We start from the raw sequence: 20,050 nt of genomic DNA, 5'->3' as shown, positions 1-20,050 counted from the left end.
TGAAAGTGCATTATTTCTTTGAAAATCTTCTTCTCTACTCCTGGGTATTATTGAAACAAATTAAATACATAGTTATGATAAGCAAGGATGCCTCTTCCAAAATTGTGAAATTCATGGCCCCAGGGACGGGGGTTCTGGTGCTAGGGCGGGGCTATATAGATCCTATAGTGAAAGTGCATTATTTCTTTGAAAATCTTCTTCTCTACTCCTGGGTATTATTTAAACAAACTAAGTACATTGTTATGATACGCAAGGATGCTTCTTCCAAAATTGTGAATTTCATGGCCCCAGGGTCAAGAGTTCTGGTGAAAAGGGGGGGGGGGGGCTCTATTGATTATACAGTGAAAAAGCAAAATTTCTTTGAAAATATTCTGGTTAAAAAGCAAAGAAGCTAAGTGTATAATTATAATGAGCAAGAGTGCTTCTTCGAGAGTAGTGAATTTCATGACCCATGGGTCAGATGTACTGGTGTAAGGGTGGGGCTCTTGATAATATAGTGAAAATGCATTAATTTTATTAAATAATCCTGTCTGCTCCTTAGTGTTAAGCAGATAAACAAAATGATTACTTATGGTGAGCAAACTTCTGGTCCCAGGGTGAGAGGCTCTGGTGTTTCTCAGTGGAGAGGGATGGCTCTATTGATAATACACATGTATAGCGAATATTATTATAGTGAATCTGTAGTAAAAATGCATTATTTCTTTAAAAATCTTCTCTGCACCTGGGCATATCAGAGGCAAAAAGAGTAAAAGTTTTAATAAGGAAGGGTATTTTTACCAGATTTTTGAACATCTGGACCATTTGGTCAAGTGTTCTGGTCCTAGCCAGGGCTCTATTAATTTGTATTCCACTGAGAGGAGTTATTCCCCTTTGCCATTTACTTTTGATAATTAAACACTGTAAATAATGTACCTGAAAGGTTAATAGAATAGGAGAATTATGCAAGAATTTTTATTGTATAATACAAAAAGTACTTTCTTTGTTTTAATGATCAGGTAGACTTGTAAGTAATAGATAAAAAAAAGGAGACAAAAATAACTTGTCTTACTAAATGTTTATCAAAGACCACGAGAGGCCAATGTAAGAAATTTCAACAAGGAATTAAAATAGTAAAGAAGCACTGATAGTTTTTTAATATATTGTATGGTGAGAGTGAGATCCTAATTTATGAACTGTTAATGAATAATAGACTAATTATTTTGTTGATATTGATCACCCTATTTTTCTTGCTTTTGGGCAACAAAGGTTCACCTTTGAGTTCATTTTATACTCTATGGATTCTCTAAATTGTTTTATTATACTCAGGTGACCGTTAAGGCCCTTGGGCCTCTTGTTTTGTTTTTGTTATCCCTGGCCGGTTCAAAATATCAGGGTTTGACTGTACATTGAGTGAATTATACGTTCATTAAACAGGAACTACAACATCCCAAAGAGCAACGAGAACAGTATCTGTAAATGTAATGAGATCAAGTGTATCCATGATGCCGTCTTTGTAGCAGGTCAGTTTTCTGTTTTTCATTCATAATGAACTTCTTCCCTGTAAATTTAACCTTCTTTGCAGGATAAATACTATATTTATGTGGACCTCATATATAGACCTTAATTATGACTGTAATGGACACATATTGGAGTGTCATGATGAGAAAAAAAAATGCCTGTAAAGTAAAAGTGGCTTGACCTTGTTTTAAGATTATTTTGATAAGTTCAAGGTCACTGACAGAAAATTTAGTGATGTAATTCTCAAAAATCAAAACAGTGTGTATTATCTAAATACCTATAGTTGGTAGAAATAAAACTAAAATATACAAATTCATATCATTATTTTTAATTCCTCCACAGGTAGATACAATAAGTACAGCCGCACACTGAGTCAGACTCCGTGGATTCTGGACGGGGGCAGGAAAAGTCAGTCATCCGTGGAGGAAGAAATCTGTGAACCACTGAAGCAGAAATTTAGGTTTACAGGTAAAATACAAAATATTTATTCCCCTATCATCAGTGTTTGAAACACACTGAAAGTTTAGACAAGCAGGGCTGACTGCTTACAGATGTTATCATTCCTGCCAAAGATCTGCTAGCACTGAGAAAATTATTGCTTTTTCAAAAAAGAACAACTTTTTTCTTATAAACGTTTGACCATATAAATTGTAAATTAACATTGTAAAACAATTTACATCTGGTAATGTGTTCACTAAAAAGTTGTGTAGTACATGTATGTCCACACTAACCATGCATATTTACCTTAAATCACAATTGACTTTAATGAGAATCTTGACCTAAGATTAAAGTTTACATGTCTAGGCTACAATTATATACAAGTTCTGTCCCTTGGATTGTTACACTCACCTACTGTTAAGATTTACAATTTTCTCAGCAACTACCCATTGCAGATGTTTTAAATTTTAGCAAACTCTTTGCTATGTCAACTTCGTGTTTATGTGTACGCATGTCTTTACCAAATTTCTGTATATTCACATGATAGGGAATATTAACATCAGAGCAGGGGTATTACTAGTGAGCATTGGCTCACAGACTTCTTGTTTTTTTTTTTTTTTTTAAAATCCATCATTATGTTTTCAGTTTTCATCAAAAGATATATTTAGGGATCACTTTATTAAGACTCTATCTGTCGAGTTGTCCATCTGTCACACCTTGTATTTTGAGAACTGGTGTCTGTCTGCATGTCCATCTGTCACACCAAGCATCTTTAGAACTGTTAAGGTAGATGTGATGTTTTGCTCATGCATTGCTCAGCACAATGGTTTTTGTAAAATATCATGCAGTGTTACTGATCTTGTAACCTTTGAACTTTAACTTTCATCTTCTTTTCAAAATAGTTGTGGTGCTGATAGATACATGTACATGTGTACATGTATATTATTATTAATTATCATATAGATGAGTTTAACACCATTATACCTAAAAAGTAAAAAAAAAAAAATCTTGTTAGCAAATATTATTTATGTTTACTTATAAACCATTAGAAAGAATTTCTATGTAAACATATGACACAGGCATTTTGCACAAATTGTCAACAAATACACAAAATTTAGATAAGCATTTAAAAGTTTATACAATATCAGATCTAATTTTAAAAGAGTCTATCATTGAATTAACATCAGAAAAATGTAAAGATTTTAAGTTCTGGATTTCACTGCAGATATTTGATTTTCTTCACTTCTCTGTTTTCATACTGAGCAACAAACAGATTGTCATTTGTATCTATACACAGTCCCCAGGGTCCCCACGGTCCACAGTCTATGTAACGGAGGAACTGTCCATCCTGGTCTATGATGTGGACACAGTCATTGTTATAATCAGCTGTAAGGATGTGACTCTGACTGTCTGTGGTGATTCCTTGTGGATGGAATGCTTTGTTCTATGGAGCAGGAGTATGTCCAGTGTACCTGAATCTCAGTTTCCCGGCCTGATTGACCACCACTACTGCTTTAGCTCCACAGTCAGACACACAGATATCCAGGTTCCTGTTCTCAGTTATGTAACCATATGAATAGAAAGGTTTACCTTTATCATCAAACTGAATGGTTTGTTTCTCTGTGGATCCAGAGTAACGGACAACTTTTGTTTGTGTGTGATCATCACTGTCCATGATAACCAGGAGGTCACCAGAGGAGGTACTACAGACATTGTGAGGTTTCCAGTTCTGTAGTCTGATCACCTCCTCTGTCTTCTCATTCTTCACAATGTTCACAGTTCTATCCCAGTCATCAGTATAAACTAGATCTCCACTTTTTGTCACTGCTATGTCCCATGGTATGTTCCCAGACTTGGTTTTGATTGACTTGAGAAGTGATGCCTGATTGATGCTGTAGAGGTTCATGGTGCTGTCATCTCCACTTATCCAGATTTCTTCATCACTCAGACAGGCCACATTGCGAAGGTAATCTTCATGCCCAGTGTCTATGGTGGTGACAGTCTCGGGTTCATCAAGCAGCTGTTCAATTGGAGGAGAGGATCCAGCTTCTGGTGATTTCTGTGTTGTCTTCATACTGTAGCCATGTTTATCTGAGGTAAGAGAACTTGGTGATAAGGTTCCAAATATTTTACCAAGTTCTCCTGCAATAATTCTGCCTGGAGTGAATTTAGGCAAAGATGGCAGAATTTTTTGTGGAAGATTTCTATATCTGTCTACATTGATTGTAATAGTAAACAGTTTTGAAATATTATTAGAATCCTCAGCAACATCAATTGAATTTATTTCATCCTTGATATCAGAAATTTTCTTGTTTATTTCATCCAGATGTTTCTGTAGAGTTTGTAACTGTGTATTTTTCATCTCATCAACTTCAGCTTTAAGTTTCTGGACAAGTTTGTCAATTTCTCTGTGCCAGTCCTCTCCATGTTTTGTTACGGCTGTTGAGAGGTCTCCATATTTCTTTTCTAACTGACTCATTCTGTTTTGTACATCGAGGCAATGTCCTGGTAGGTTGGGTAAATTATTTCATTTAATTCAGTCTGTTCTCTGATGAATTTAACCTTTTTTTCATCCACAACTTTCAAGATTTCTGATATCTTATGACCTAGATGTTGATCAGATGCAATGCACTTTGTACATACAGGAATGTCGCATTGATTACAGTACATTGTACATTGTTGTTTGTTATGAGATTTACACATAGGGTAGAGGGGAGTGGATTTTCTGTCCTTGAAATCAACAATTGTATGAGGTTTTGAGAGATCAGCAGAAAAGTGTTTTCCAACACAAGCCATGCACAGGTTAACAAGGCATGTATCACAGTGAATCTGTACCACAGCGGTCTCACACAGGTCACATCGCATCACGTCCTGGGCACTGGTACGGGGGTCCATAATTGAACTTGTGACTCTAAAGTATAGAGTAAAAAAATATACAGTACTGGTAAATGATTAAACTAGTTAAAGTTTGGCATGGGTAATCTTAAATAAATCAACCAATTAATTAAGGACCCTCTATACACTGATGAAAAATGTTTTTTGGACTTTGAGAAAATTATGTAACATGAAGGAGGATATTTTGAAATTAACTAACTCATTATTAGCTCTACTGAGCCGAAGGCTCAAGTGAGCTTTTCTGATCGAAATTTGTAAATTGTCTGTCGTCGTTGTTGTCGTTGGCATAAACTTTTCACATTTTCATCTTCTTCTCCAGAATTTCTGGGCCAATTTCAACAAAACTTGGCACAGAGTATCCTTGGGGGAAGGGGATTCAAATTTGTTCAAATGAAGGGCCACGCCCTCTTTCAAGGGGAGATAATAAAGAATTAGTGAAAAATTAATAGCATCTTTTTAAAATCTTCTTCTCAAGAACCACAGGGCTAAGAAAGATGAAACTCACGTGGAAGCATCCTCAGGTAGTGTAGATTCAAGTTTGTTTAAATCATGACCCCCGGGGGAAGGGCGGAGCCACAATGGAGGATCAAAGTTTTACATAGAAATATATAGGAAAAATCTTCTTCTCAAGAACAGCAAAGCCATGATGAGTCATATTTATATGGAAGCATCCTCAGGTAGTGTAGATTCAAGTTTGTTCAAATCATGACCCCCGGGGGTAGGGCGGGGCCACAATGGAGGATCAAAGTTTTACATAGAAATATATAGGAAAAATCTTCAAGAATCTTCTTCTCAAGAATAGCAGAGCCATGTTGAGTCATATTTACATGTATATGGAAGCATCATCAGTTAGTGTAGATTCAAGTTTGTTCAAATCATGACCCCTGGGGGTAGGGCGGGGCCATAATGGACTATCAAAGTTTTACATAGAAATATATAGGAAAAATCTTTAAAAATCTTATTCTCAGGAACAGCAAAGCCCTGATTGGTCATATTTATTTGGAAGCATCCTCAGGTAGTGTAGATTCAAATTTATTCAAATCATGACCCCCGGGGGTAGGGTGGGGCCACTATGGAGGATCAAAGTTTTACATAGAAATATATAGGAAAAATCTTCTTCTCAAGAACAGCAAAGCCATGATGAGTCATATTTATATGGAAGCATCCTCAGGTAGTGTAGATTCAAGTTTGTTCAAATCATGACCCCCGGGGGTAGGGCGGGGCCACAATGGAGGATCAAAGTTTTACATAGAAATATATAGGAAAAATCTTCAAGAATCTTCTTCTCAAGAATAGCAGAGCCATGTTGAGTCATATTTACATGTATATGGAAGCATCCTCAGGTAGTGTAGATTCAAGTTAGTTCAAATCATGACCCCTGGGGGTAGGGCGGGGCCATAATGGACTATCAAAGTTTTACATAGAAATATATAGGAAAAATCTTTAAAAATCTTATTCTCAGGAACAGCAAAGCCCTAATTGGTCATATTTATTTGGAAGCATCCTCAGGTAGTGTAGATTCAAATTTATTCAAATCATGACCCCCGGGGGTAGGGTGGGGCCACTATGGAGGATCAAAGTTTTACATAGAAATATATAGGAAAAATCTTTAAAAATCTTCTTCTCAAGAACAGCAAAGCCCTGATTGATCGTATTTATGTGGAAGCATCCTTCTGAAGAACTGCAACAAATAGAAATATGTAGGAAAATATCTACTTCTGAAGAACTGCAAAGCCATTAATAGTCATTTTGATATGGAAGCATCCTCGGGTAGTGTAGATTCAAGTTTGTTAAAATGATGACCCACTGACATAGGGTCGGGCCACAATGGGGGATCGAACATTTTACATAGGAACATATAGGAAAATATCTCCTTCTCAAGAACTGAAAATCATGTTTAGTCATTTTGATATGATAGCATCCTAAGGTAGTGTAAATTCAATTTTGTTCAAATAATGACCCCTGGGGGTAGGGTGGGGCCCAATGGGGGATAGAAAGTTTTACATAAGAACATATAGAAAAAATATTTCTTCTCAAGAACAGAAAAGCTATGTTTAGTCATATTGATATGGAGGCATCCTCAAGTAGTGTAGATTCAAATTTGTTTCAAATGATGTCCTCTGGGATAGGGAGGAGCCACAATGGGGATCAAATTTTAACAAAGGAATATATGGGAAAATTATGTATCAAGTCTCAAAATGCTTGAATACCAGGGATTTCAAAATAGGTTCATTCAACAGTTTTGTTTTTTTTTACCCAAACTTCTGGAGTTCAGCTAGTATCTTAATTAACATGGTGGCAAATTCAAAGTTTATAGAAATTTAGTAGCTATGGAAATGACTGCCACTTCAGAAATGGATTTATCATTACCAGGTATTTGTCATTTTTACTTGCTTGCCATCAATAAAATAATGATTTAGTACATGTTCGGATCGAATCAATTAATATGTCACACTCAGATAATCTCAGACTCTGGAAATATCAACTACTCTCTCACTTCATTGACAACAATGTTCATTTTTATATACTTTGAAAAATAATGTCATAATTGTTTGTTTCAAGGTGCACATATTTCTACAAACTGTCAACTTCTGTGAAAAGCCTATAAGTGATGATTATAAGTCAAAAACTGTACATTATAACAAAGGTTGACAGCCCAAGGTGATTCTAAAATGTGCTGTAGAATTTAGAGTCAGAAATCATTAATTATTATTTTAAGTTGCCTTCAGTTTAAAAAATACTATTTTTGATATTATTATGCAACAGTTTTAAAAATTTTGTTTAGTTTCTCATGGTAAATAAACTAATGTTTTCTGAAGTTTTACTTGAAATTTGAATTAAAAATGAAAGTAGAGAGTGTAAAAAATATTCACCCTTTGGCGTCCTATGTCAATAAGCTACCGATTGTCTCTATGTAGTCAGTGACAAAGATCACGTTATCTACATACTTGTTTTATTTATCTGTTGTCATGTGTTTATACTTCCTGGTTTACCTGTACTGGGAATTTAAATTTCATGATTCACTCTTTGATTATGTACCCTACGAGTTTAATATAGATATTTTTCTTGATTGCAAAGGATTAATTAGGCTTTTTGTTCATTGGAACACTCAAATTATTCTGGATTAGTTTGAGTCCAGCAGGGATGGATTCCAATAAATTTTTACTATGGAATATAGAAAACATACCTATAATGTAAAGACAAACATTGTAAAGTGGCCAAGCTTTGTAAAATCATTGGTCTAAGGGTGTTATTAGATTCATATATAAACTTTTTACAAATATTCTATAATTTATGATGATTATGAACATTTCCAACTGTTAGTTACATGTAACCTGGCATACCCAACAAACTAGACAATGATTCCTTATATTTACATTTATATGTGAAACAAAAATGTATTCAGTAAATATAAATAAAAAGAAGCTGTCTAATAGGATTAAAATACATGAGGCATTCCATGTTTATTTCCATAGTCCCCTGCCACTGATGTAAGATATGATGACAGCTGGAAGTGCATGTGCATGGGCACTTTCCCTGTTACTTGAAGAAATTTACATTTGTTTTTTAATAACAAGAAATTAACACACTTAACTTTCAAGGAGTTATCAAACAGAAAACAGTCAGAAATGTAAATATTAATTTTGTGTACACAAAATGGTTAAAATCAAAAGGGTTACAATGAGAGATTTGATACTCATTTGTAAAGAAAAATGTAGATTTGATTCTAGTGAGCTTTGTAATCAATGGGCCTCTAGCAACATTAATGTATTTATTGTACTTTAATTTTTTTTCCAGAACAACGTTTTTCTTCATCAGGACGAGAAGATGTGGACGTAAGAATGTTAGGAAAAGGTAAAGTAGTGAAAAAAATGCATGTAACATCTTAAGAACAAGTTGGCCAATTTTAATAAGGTTGGCACAAAGCATCATTGTGTTAAGGAAATTCTTAATTGTTCAAATGAAGGACAAAGTCCTCTTCCAAGGGGAAATAATCAAGAAAAGGCATAAATTTGGAGGGGTCATTTAAAATTCTTCCTCTCATGAACCACTGACCCCAAAAAGGTGACACTTATGTGAAAGCCTCCAGAGGTAGTGTAGATTGTTAATAATTGAAATCATGCCCTGGGGTTAAGGTGGTGGCCACAATATGGAATCAAAGTTTTGTATCATGACCCCTGGGGGTAGGGTTGGGCACATTTGGTAAAAGTTTGAATATATCGGGACAAAAAACTGAATGAATCTTCATCCAAGGAAAACCAAAGCCATAATCATATTTATATGGAAGCAACCTTAGTGTAGATTCCAATATGTTGGAATCATGGCCACAGTAGGGTCGGGCAACCATAGCTGGTCAATGTTTTACACAGGAATTTATTAGAAAAAATCTTTAAAAATCTTCTCAAAAACAGCTAAGCTATGATTTCTCATGCTATGTTACAAGGCAAAATGTAATAACAATGCTAAATATAATAAAATGGGATTATTGCAATTTGCGTTATTACATTTTGCGTCAATATCAATGCAGAATATAATAAAGCAACATGCAAAAACAGACTTTTAGGATTATAACATTTCGCGTCAAGATCAGCGCAAAATGTAATAACGCAAAATGTTATAACACGATTTTTGGATTATTACATTTTGCGTTGTTACATTTTGCATCGAGATTAAGCAAAATGCAACAACGCAAAATGTAATAACATACTTGTTGGTCAACCAGATTGAGAATTACAGGTAAACTTCGGTATCTCGACATCGGATATGTCGACAACCTGGGATATGTCGACGTCCGTCCGCGGTCCCAGTAGTAAATGATTTGCAAAAACTCTGATATGTCGACCTCGGTAATGTCGACAACCCGGGTTATCTCGACGTATATTCACAGTCCCAAGAGCAAAATTTACCTGGTATATGTCGACATCGGCAATTTTTTGTTCTACTGAACCTAACTGTCAGATACGGTCGCTCGTCACGCACGGACGACTCCGGGTACCTCGACGTCGTCAAAAATTCACACCTTTCGCACCCATGTTTTGACTGCATACTACTTAATTAATTCTATAGACTGTGTTTGTAGGAGAATCCAAACCCCCCTCGGCGTCTTTGAGACGTTAATTGCTTAATGTTTAGCTTGGGTAATATCATTGATAAATCTACACGATTCTGCTTAAGGGGGCCGACTGGGGTTTTCATTGCGCAATACTTTGCGCAGCATGGTAAAATAAAGCATATTTACTCTTTTAAAGCAACTATTTTTACTTAATTTATAAAAATTAACAAATTTAGGAAATCTAAGGTTAAAAAATCTAATTACGTTTTTAAATAACTGATTTTTTAAACGATTTTTCAAATGATGGGAAGATAGACGTCGTAATAGCGTGTTTTTGACGTTATGAGTAACCGAAGTTCTTAAAGTGGGGTCATTAATTATGTCATGAAATAAAAAGTATAAAATAGATGCTCTTGAAATTTTAAACATAGAAAATTGAGAATCTCACAATCATTTTTATTATTTTTTATGTAAATCTGTGGTAACTGTCATATTTTGTTGTACTCCATAAATACAGGAAAATATCATGATTTTTGTCATTTTGAGATGCCCCCTCTGGAAACCAGACGGTGGAATTTTGTGTTTCTTGCATAAAATGTACAATATAGTATTACCCATCAAATAATATAATTTGAACAAAAAGGCTATAGTAACATTTGTATAATTTGCTCCAAAGTGGGAAAAAATGGTATTTTCCTATATAATCTTATAGTAAATGTACCTATATTTTGAGATGGTCCCTAAAAAATAACCAGACGGTAGATCTTCCCTAAACTTGGCATATATACTGAAGTCAATGTAAGGTACATATGGTATAAAATTAAAGAGTTTCTCTAAAGTGAAAAACTGTAAATTTAGAAAGATTTCGATTAAGAGAAAGAACATGTTTTATAAATTATAAGATTTTTAAAAAACAATTTCTTTACATTTTAAATAAAAATAGAGGTGTTGCTGAAATAAGTTGAGCTACAGTCTATATTGAAGTCATGTACATAAAATAAAGTGAAATCTTGGACGTCTAATCTCAACTCTGATATCTCGACACCTCGGATATCTCGACATTTTCCGATGGTCCCGTCGATGTCGAGATAACGAAGTTTACCTGTATTTTCATTGAAGTAGTGAATGAAGAAAATAAACGGAAAGAAAGTAAAACAAAAGGAAAAATAAACAGATGCTGATTCTTACATTAGATCTAATTTCATCATATATTGATTTCATTAGCCATTTAAAATGCGCTTAAAAATACAATGATCAACATACAAAGTTACCCTTACCCACGCTTCTCCTCCCATACACACACACATGCACTTCTAATGTGCTAACCAATCTCCACATGCATGTCTTACAAGAGTTTTTAATGGACCCATGGTCAATCTTTGGTAATTAACAATGTTAGTGATGGATATACATGTATATTACAGATTGATTTATAAATAGTCATGTCAATCAAAGATAAGTTAATGTTTTATTAGTATTTAATAAAAGTGTTAAAAACAGAGTTAAAAAAATATACAATTAGATTTAGTAATGTCCGTAAAAGCCGTATTGTTTGTCTCATAATCATAAGTGTGTCTGTCTATTTAGTAAAGCGATTTTCCCCATTGTTATATGTTTCAATCAATTTTGTGATGTTTCGCGTTGAACACAATACAAAAAAAAAAAAATTTTGTTTTATTACATTTTGTTTTATTACATTTTGCTTTGTCCTCAATGCAAAAATTAAGTAACACAAAATGTAACCACCAAAAAGTGTATTATTACATATTGCGCTGATCTTGACACAAAATATAATAACGCAAAATGTAGTAATCCTAAAAGTTTGTTTTTGCATTTTGCATTATTACATTCTGCGTTGATGTTGATGCAAAGTGTAATAACACAAAATGCAATAATCCCAGGTTTATTACATTTCGTGTTGTAACAATGCACAATTTCCATAAAAAAGAAAACATGTTTCAACATCCTATTGCAAGTTTAAATGAGTTGAGATCACCCTGAATAATTCCTGATACTGGTAAATTGAAAAAAATCAATTCTCATTTTGTACCAGAATATAATGGTTTGTTGAAATCTTTGTACATGTATTAGGCTTAAGGAATGCTGTGGGTAGTTAAAATTGTCATATAGAGGTAAACAATTTCTATAATTTGTAGTTCTGGTAATTGACTAACTACTTCATGACAAACTCATATCTTTATTGAAAAAGAATTGAAACTGCAAAGGTTTTTTTTTTTTGGGGGGGGGGGGGGTATATAGAATTCAAAGATTTGCATCCCATGAAAAAAAATTTTTGGTATAAAAAAATATATATTTAGGAATGCAAAAGTAATGAGAAAATTTGGAAACATTTATTGAACAATTTGAAGTCATTACAATGTAATGTTTGAAAGATAAAGTCAGTACACAATAAAAGGAAGAAAAAATGTACATGTAATTGACATTGATGGATATCAGAGACCTTTTTGAAATTGCGAATATTTTGAAAAATTCTAATAAACGTTAAAGAAAACACAAACGTGAGCAGTATCTTTACAACTATATGAATTCTTTTTCTTGCTGTTAACAAAATTTTAATGAACTTATTACAGACAGCAAGGTGGTGCAACATTTTTTAGGTCACCTGAGTCACTCAGGTGACCCATTGCTATCTGTTTTTGTCTGTCTTTGTCCGTCGTGCATTAACATTTGAACAGCTTCTTCTCTGGAACCGCAGAACCAATTTCAACCAATTCTGGCATATAACATCTTTGGGTGAAGGGAACAAAAGTTGTGAATTTCATATTCCCTGCCCCCATTGGGCCTGAAGGATGGGGCTAAAACCACCAAAATTAATGCATTAGGGCAATCTTTAAAAATCTTCTTCTTCCTGGACATTAAGCAGTCAAACTGTTGGCATGATTGTAATAAGCATTGAGTCCTCTACCAAAATTGTGAAATTCATGGCCCCAGGGTAAGGGGTTCTGGAGCTAGGGCTGGGCAAGATCATACAGTGAAAGTGCATTATTATTTTGAAAATCTTCATGTCTGCTCCTGGGTATTAAACAAACAAACAAAGTACAAAGTTATAATAAGCAAGGGTGCCTCTTCCAAAATTGTGAATTTCATGGCCCCTGGGTCAGGGGTTCTGGTGTTAGGGCAGGGCTCTATTGATTATATAATGAAAATGCATTAATTCTTTGAAAATATTCTTCTCTGCTCCTGGGTATTAAACAAACTAAGTACATAGTTATGATGAATAAGGGTGCCTGTTCCAAAATTATAAATTTCATGGCCCCTGGGTCAGGAGTTCTGGTGTAATGGCGGGCTGTGTTGATTATACAGTGAAAATGCATTAATTCTTTGAGAATCTTCTTCTCTGCTCCTGAGTATTATTTAAACAACCTGAGTGCTTGTTTATGATAAGCAAAGATGCCACTTCCAAAATTGTGAAACTCATGGCCCCAGAGTCAGGGTTCTGGTAAAGGGGGGGGGGGGTCTATTGATTATATAGTGAAAAAAACATAATTTCATTTTAATGTTAATTTAATGTAAATATTCTTTTAATGCAAAGAAACTAAGTGTATAGTTATGATGAACAAGGGTGCTTCTTCCAAAATTGTGAGTTTCATGGCCCCTGGGTTAGATGTTCTGGTGTAAGGGTAGGACTCTATTAAAAATATAGTAAAAATGTTTTAATTCTATTAAATAATACTGTCTGCTCCTTAGTATTGAGCAGATAAACAAAGTGCATAGTTATGGTGAGAAAGGGTGCTTCTTACAATTTTTTTAAAACTTGTGGTCACAGGGTCAGGGGTCTGGTGTTTCGGGGAGGGGGGGGGGGGCTCTGTTGATCATATAGTGAAAATATGTTTATTCTTTGAAAATTTTCAACTAAGTGCATAGTTATGATGAAATTTGTGAAATTCATGACCCTGGGTCATAGGTTCTGGTGTTAGGGTAAGCACACAGAGTGAAAGTTTTAATAAGCAAGTGTATTTTTATGAGATTTTTAGCTCTTCTGAGCCAAAGGCTCAAAGAGCTAATGCTATGGCCATTTGTGCGGTGTGCGTAAACTTTTTAGAATATGGGCCATAACTCAAGAACCCCTTGGCCAATTATTGTCAAATTTGTCACAGGGTATCCTTGGCCCAAGGACTCCCTTTTATACTAAAACTAGGGTTGTGACCCTTAAACAAGGGGAGATAATCAGGAAAATAGAAACAAAAGTACTGGTTGCTAAAAAATCTTCTTCTCAAGAACCACTGGGCAGATTATCACCAAACTTACACAAAAGGATGAGGATATGTTGTAGATTAAAAATTGTTCAAGGCATCACCCTGGGGCAAAGGGCGTGGTCTCAAGGTCACTTCAAAGTTGACCAAAAATTACAATTTATTAAAATGATGATATTTTGCTTACTGTAAGGACTAGGATCATCAAATCTTGTCAGTTGATGCATCTAAGGACCTCATATCATGTTAACTTAAAAGTAGGTCATGCTGACCTACTTTTTAAATTTTGCGGCCATTCTTTTTCAAAATGATTTAGAGGCATATTTTGAACAATTTAAGGCCTATGATCATCAAACTTTGTCAGTTGATGTATCTTGGGTCCTCAAAATACGTCAACTAAAAAGTAGGTCACCTTGACCTACTTTTTGAATTTTATAGCTAATCTTTTACAAAACAATTAAGGTCAAAAATTTGAATACTGAGAGGTTTAGAATCATGAAATCTTGCAAGATGATGCATCTTGGGGCAATAAAACATATTATGTATTAAAAAGTAGGTCACAGTGACCTACTTTTTGAACTTTGCAGGCATTCGATTTCAAAGCATTTTAGAGGCATAATTTGGACATTTTAAGGCCTATGATCATTAAACTTTGTAAGTTGATGCATCTTGGGTCATTGCAGTAGGTCTACTGAAAAGTAGGTCATCGTGACCTACTTTTCAATTTATATGAATATAATTAAATATTTCAGGTACTGATTGGCTTAGAATCATCAAACTTTGTCAGTTGATGCATCTTGGGTCTTTGAAGTAAGTCGACTGAAAAGTAGGTCACCATGACCTACTTTTGAAAAATTATGGCTTTAATTATATATTTCAGGAACCAATTTGCTTAGAATCATCAAACTTTATCAGTTGATGCATTTTGGGTCCTTGGAGTGCGACAACTGAAAAGTAGGTCACCCTGACCTACTTTTGAAATTTTATGGCTGTATTTAATATATTCAGGTACTATTTGGCTAGGAATCATCAAAATTTGTCAGTTGATGCATCTTGGGTCCTCGCAGTAGGTCTACTGAAAAGTAGGTCACCGTGACCTACTTTTCAATTTATATGACTATAATTAAATATTTCAGGTACTAATCAGCTTAGAATCATCAAACTTTGTCAGTTGATGTATCTTGGGTCTTCGGAGTAAGTCGACTGAGAAGTCGGTCACCATGACCTACTTTTGAAAATTTATGGCTTTTAAATATTTCAGGAACTAACTGGCTTAGAATCATCAAACTTTGTCAGTTGATGCATCTTGGGTCCTTGGAGTACGATGAAAAGTAGGTCTCCCTGACCTACTTTTGAAATTTTATGGTTGTATTTAATATTTTTGGGGTACTATTTGGATTAGAATCATCAAATAGAAGTGATAGGTTGTACAGTTTATCAGAAGAGCGATTCAAGGTCCTTGGGCCTCTTGTTGAACATCTGGACCATTTGGTCAAGTGTTCTGGTCCTGGCCAGGGCTCTATTAATTTGTATTCTACTGAGAGAAGTTTTTCCCCTTTGCCATTCACCTTTGATAATTAATCACTGTAAATAATGTTTTTGAAAGAATAAGAGAATTATACAAGAATTTTTATTGTTTAATAAAAAAGTACTTTCATAGTTTTAATGATCAGGTACACTTGAAAATAATAGATAAACAAAAATGAGACTAAAATAACTTCTCTTATTAAATGTTCTTGAAAGACCAAGAGAAGCCAATTTGAGAAGTTATAAAATAAAAATTAACATTAAAAATTAAAGTTAAAAATAGTACTGAAGCACTAATACTGCATCACTAATATTTTGTTAATAATCTGCATGGTGAAAGCAACAAATGGGGAACAGATTAGAACTTACTTTATGAGTTGTAACTGAATACTAGACTAAATATTTTGTTGATCCTGATCATCCTATTTCTCTTGCTTTTGGGCAACAAAGTGCCATCTATCAGTTTATTTTATTCTCTATGGATCCTCTAAATTGTTGTATTATACTCAGGTGACCGTTTAGGCCCTTGCAGGATCTCTTGGTTTGCTTTTTATGTATTTAAAATTGTAATGATATGTTTGCCCTAAAATTATTTCAACATTTTGTTTAACCTTTATGTTTTAAATGAAGAAGGTCTCTTTTCATTGAAAATTCCGAATTCTAAATAAAGAGTATGCATTTTAAAGTTTAAACAAATAGAACTATATGAAGTTTCCCATCATACGTGCATTAATGAACTCAATAGACCTAGTGTATTTAAATTAAATACAACTGAATTTAAAGATATATTATGACAAATAAAGCTAGTATATGCTTGCAAAAATATGAGCACATAATGTACATTACATTTTGCTTTCTACATGCAAACTCATCATGTTTTGCTAAGATTTCGTTTAATTTGAAAAACTCTTTTCTTGATTGCAGGAAGGCCTTTTGTTGTAGAAATGGATGATCCACATCGAGTTGAATTCTCAGCAGAAGATATCTTGGAAATACAGAAGGTAAAATTACTATATATGTTTTTTTTTCACAATACTTAAGTCTAGAGTGCTATTTTGATTTAATGTTATCGTTGTACACTTATTGTACTGACCATTGGCAAGTTCTCAGACAATTTCTTTTTTTTTTTTGGCTTTGAGCAAAGCAAAAATATTGCTGAGATATCCATTTTAAATAGAGTTTTTATAAAAACCACATTTGTTGTACAAAATTTCCTACAAAAATTTTCTGTAACCACAAAAAGTCAATGTAGAAAAAAAACATTTAAAGTAGATGTATACCGGTAATTGTATAGTATTTTTTCCAGGAAATCAACAAGTCAGCTGATATCAAAGTCAGGGATTTACAAATTGTTGACAAGTAAGAATTTTCAAGTGCTGTGAAATATACATCATAAATTTCAATGACATTGTACAAATTGTTGACAAGTGAGAATTTTTAGAAGTAATGAAATACATGTATATTCTTTTAATTCCAATGACAATGTACAAATACTACTAGCCTATAGTTTAGTTTAAAATTGACCCTCTGATAAGAAAAATGTATGAAATGTTAGAAACTCTATACCTAGTTTTACTTTTTCATAAATAGAAAAGATGTCGATAAACTAAAGGAGGGTGAAATAGAGAAAATGAAGACCTATTCTGCCCTTTGCTGGTCTAAAGAATCTCTCTCTGAGGAACAACTTCACAAGCTTCAGGAAGTTAAGGTAGTGTGCTGAATTGATAAGTGATTTATATAAGATTGTGTCAAAATATGTAAAATGTAGATGTGTGTTCAAGAATTTATAAACACCAGAATTCTTTGGTGGCAGGTTGTCAATGATATATATATCAACTGGTCACTATATACATGTAGCACCAAATTAGTGAAGGAGTATGAAAAATCAAAATGAATGATTAGTTTGCAGATTATTTAAAGTTCCCTGGTATTTTTATGCTATGTACAAAAATATTGATGAGAATATTTGAGGTAGTAATTAGATCTCTCAGCTCAAAGATTCTCAATAATTATCAGTGGAATTTGCTTTGCATTCTATTTTCAGGATCTTATTATTTATCAAAAGACTCCGATTCGAGTCCTTCACCGGCGCCCTCTGGCGACAAGGGAGAGAATAGTGTACAGTATGTCCGCCAAGAAAATAGATGATCTTCATTTCACCTTGAGTCTCTCAACACAGGCTGGCACGTATCCTTGTATGGTCTTATGTTTAAAGAAAGAAGTCAGGATTGTTGATACTTCTACATTCTAGAGTCCTCTGATTGAAAAAAAAGATATGATAGGATGTCAGAAATGTAGGACAGTATACAGTTAAAGTATATCATTGAGGGAGTTAGCAAGATTCGAGTTCCCCTCGAGCAAGTCTATTTCCCTCAAGGAAAATAGACTTGCTCGAGGGCCACTGGAATCTTGCTGACTCCCTAAATGATATACTTTAACCGTTTTATTATACCGATACCAAAATTAAACTATTTTCAAAACCTGTGACTGCAATTTTATTCTATGTGCAATTATAAAGTTGGCAATGGAAATATTGATTACTCAGAATGTTGATAAAATAAATGAATAAAGTCTTTGCATTTTAATCAATTGTTTATAAGATACAATAATCAATTGTCTATGAAATACATGTATCAGAATCTGCAAGCAACTTTATTTATTTTATATAAATAATTTACACCATGACAAAGTTACGTGATCTGTCTAGATCTCAGTGCACATTAATTTACTATGTTGACGTCACATTAACACGATACTCTTTCCTGTATAAATTAGGCCCCGCCTCCTTATATATAACTTTAAGTGAGCTGCATTATGAATATTCATGATTTTATTTGGAACATATTGGTACTTTTCATACGATAAAAAGAAATTGCTAGGTGTTCCGAATAGGTGTGTATCAGTTCATCAAACTGACGCACCTTTTTGTAGGGAATCAGTCCATTTGCGGTGATTTTCAGGGAATCGGCAAAATATATTGATTTACTCTTATATAGTGAAAAATCAGTAGAGGTATAATAAATCTTTATAGATCAAGTTTTAAATGTTTGTAGATGTATGTATATTAAGCATGCAGCATGTGTATAAACCCAGATGCAGATAGGAATATAATTTTAAGAACTAAAATTAATAGATTATTATCATTATTAAAGTATACTTATTATAATAGGACAATTCTACTACTAAAAGTGCTAAAACTGAATGTAATTTTTAGAACTAAAAATTTATAGATTTTTATTATTATTAAATAGGACAAGAATATTGCTAAAATGCTAAAATATTAAGGAACATGCTAGAAATACTAACCTCGACTTTTTTGTTGTTTTTTTTTTTTGCCTCCACAAATTGTCTATGTGTCTGACTGTATTTACTTTAACTGAACTAATAGGAGAATTTAGACTACTGCTAAAAGTGCATGTATAAACTTACAAGATAGTGATAAAACCACAACTGAGACTCCTTTAATTTCTCTTGTCCTCTCACATTATCTATATGACTGTGGTATTTATACAGTACTTTAATACCTATACATTAGCTACATAAAATGTTCTAATATCTTTGTGTTTGACTGTTGTGTGTATACTTAAACAGTACTAATGGGAAAAGACTACTGCCAAAACTGCATGTATAAACTTACAAGATAGTGATATAATGACAACTGTGAATCCTTTAATTATACCCCCGCAAAGGAAGTTTAGGGGGGATATATTGGAATCACCATGTCCGTCTGTCTGTCCGTCTGTCTGTAGACAATATTTTGTCCAGAGGGTTTCACAGAAACTATTGCATAGATTTGTCTGAAAATTTGTACACTTATTATTCACCATATGAAGGTGTGCACCTGGTATTTTCATTATGATTGAATAATTTTTCTGCATTTTACAGGTGTTTTTTTTTTTTCATTTTTATTATGTGGTTTTGTCCTGACCTTTTCTCAAAGACTATTTGATAGAATTGTTTGAAATTTGTACACTCATTATTTACCATATGAAGATGTGCACCTGGTATTTTCAACATTATTGATAATTTTTCTGCATTTTAAAGGTTTTTTTTTTCATTTTTATTGACTTAGTCATTTTGGGTTTATTTCTAAGGTTTTAGACATAGAATCTAGAACATCTGTACAAAAATGTGAACTACAGCTAAAAACTATTCATTAAAACAAAAAACAAAAAAAAAAATCATCAAGCATTAAAAACAATTTTTAGCTCTACTGGTCAGAGACCAGAAGAGCTTATGCGATAGTAAGGTGTCCGTCGTCCGTCCGTCTGTCTGTCTGTCTGTCTGTCTGTCTGTCCGTCCGTCTGTAAACAATTTTTCAAAATGCTACTCCTCCTACAGTTTTGGTCTGATTTCAATATTACTTGGCACACAAGTAGACTACACTAAGATACATAATTCTGTGTATCGGTTTTTTATTTCAATG

General features: G+C 33.7%; 1 protein-coding gene and 1 pseudogene across 1 annotated transcript in view; one reads left to right on the top strand and one right to left on the bottom strand.

Moving 5' to 3' along the window:
* LOC133176229 (tRNA pseudouridine synthase Pus10-like) overlaps positions 1 to 20,050 on the top strand; it is a 29,485-nt gene that overhangs the window by 6,830 nt on the left and 2,605 nt on the right. The window contains exons 10-16 of the mRNA XM_061311388.1: positions 1,414 to 1,499; positions 1,840 to 1,965; positions 8,629 to 8,685; positions 16,549 to 16,625; positions 16,931 to 16,983; positions 17,215 to 17,332; positions 17,669 to 17,811. Coding sequence (XP_061167372.1) covers positions 1,414 to 1,499; positions 1,840 to 1,965; positions 8,629 to 8,685; positions 16,549 to 16,625; positions 16,931 to 16,983; positions 17,215 to 17,332; positions 17,669 to 17,811 — 660 coding nt within the window. The remainder of the gene's footprint in view (positions 1 to 1,413; positions 1,500 to 1,839; positions 1,966 to 8,628; positions 8,686 to 16,548; positions 16,626 to 16,930; positions 16,984 to 17,214; positions 17,333 to 17,668; positions 17,812 to 20,050) is intronic.
* LOC133176343 (E3 ubiquitin-protein ligase TRIM71-like) lies at positions 3,003 to 4,830 on the bottom strand (annotated as a pseudogene).

This window comes from Saccostrea echinata, unplaced genomic scaffold (assembly GCF_033153115.1).
Source record: "Saccostrea echinata isolate AGI-Se365-2 ecotype Australia unplaced genomic scaffold, CSIRO_AGI_Sech_v1 ptg000002l, whole genome shotgun sequence".
Taxonomy (NCBI): Eukaryota; Metazoa; Mollusca; class Bivalvia; order Ostreida; family Ostreidae; genus Saccostrea; species Saccostrea echinata.
The sequence above is the reverse complement of the archived record's forward strand: the minus strand, read 5'-3'. Positions and strand labels throughout refer to the sequence as shown.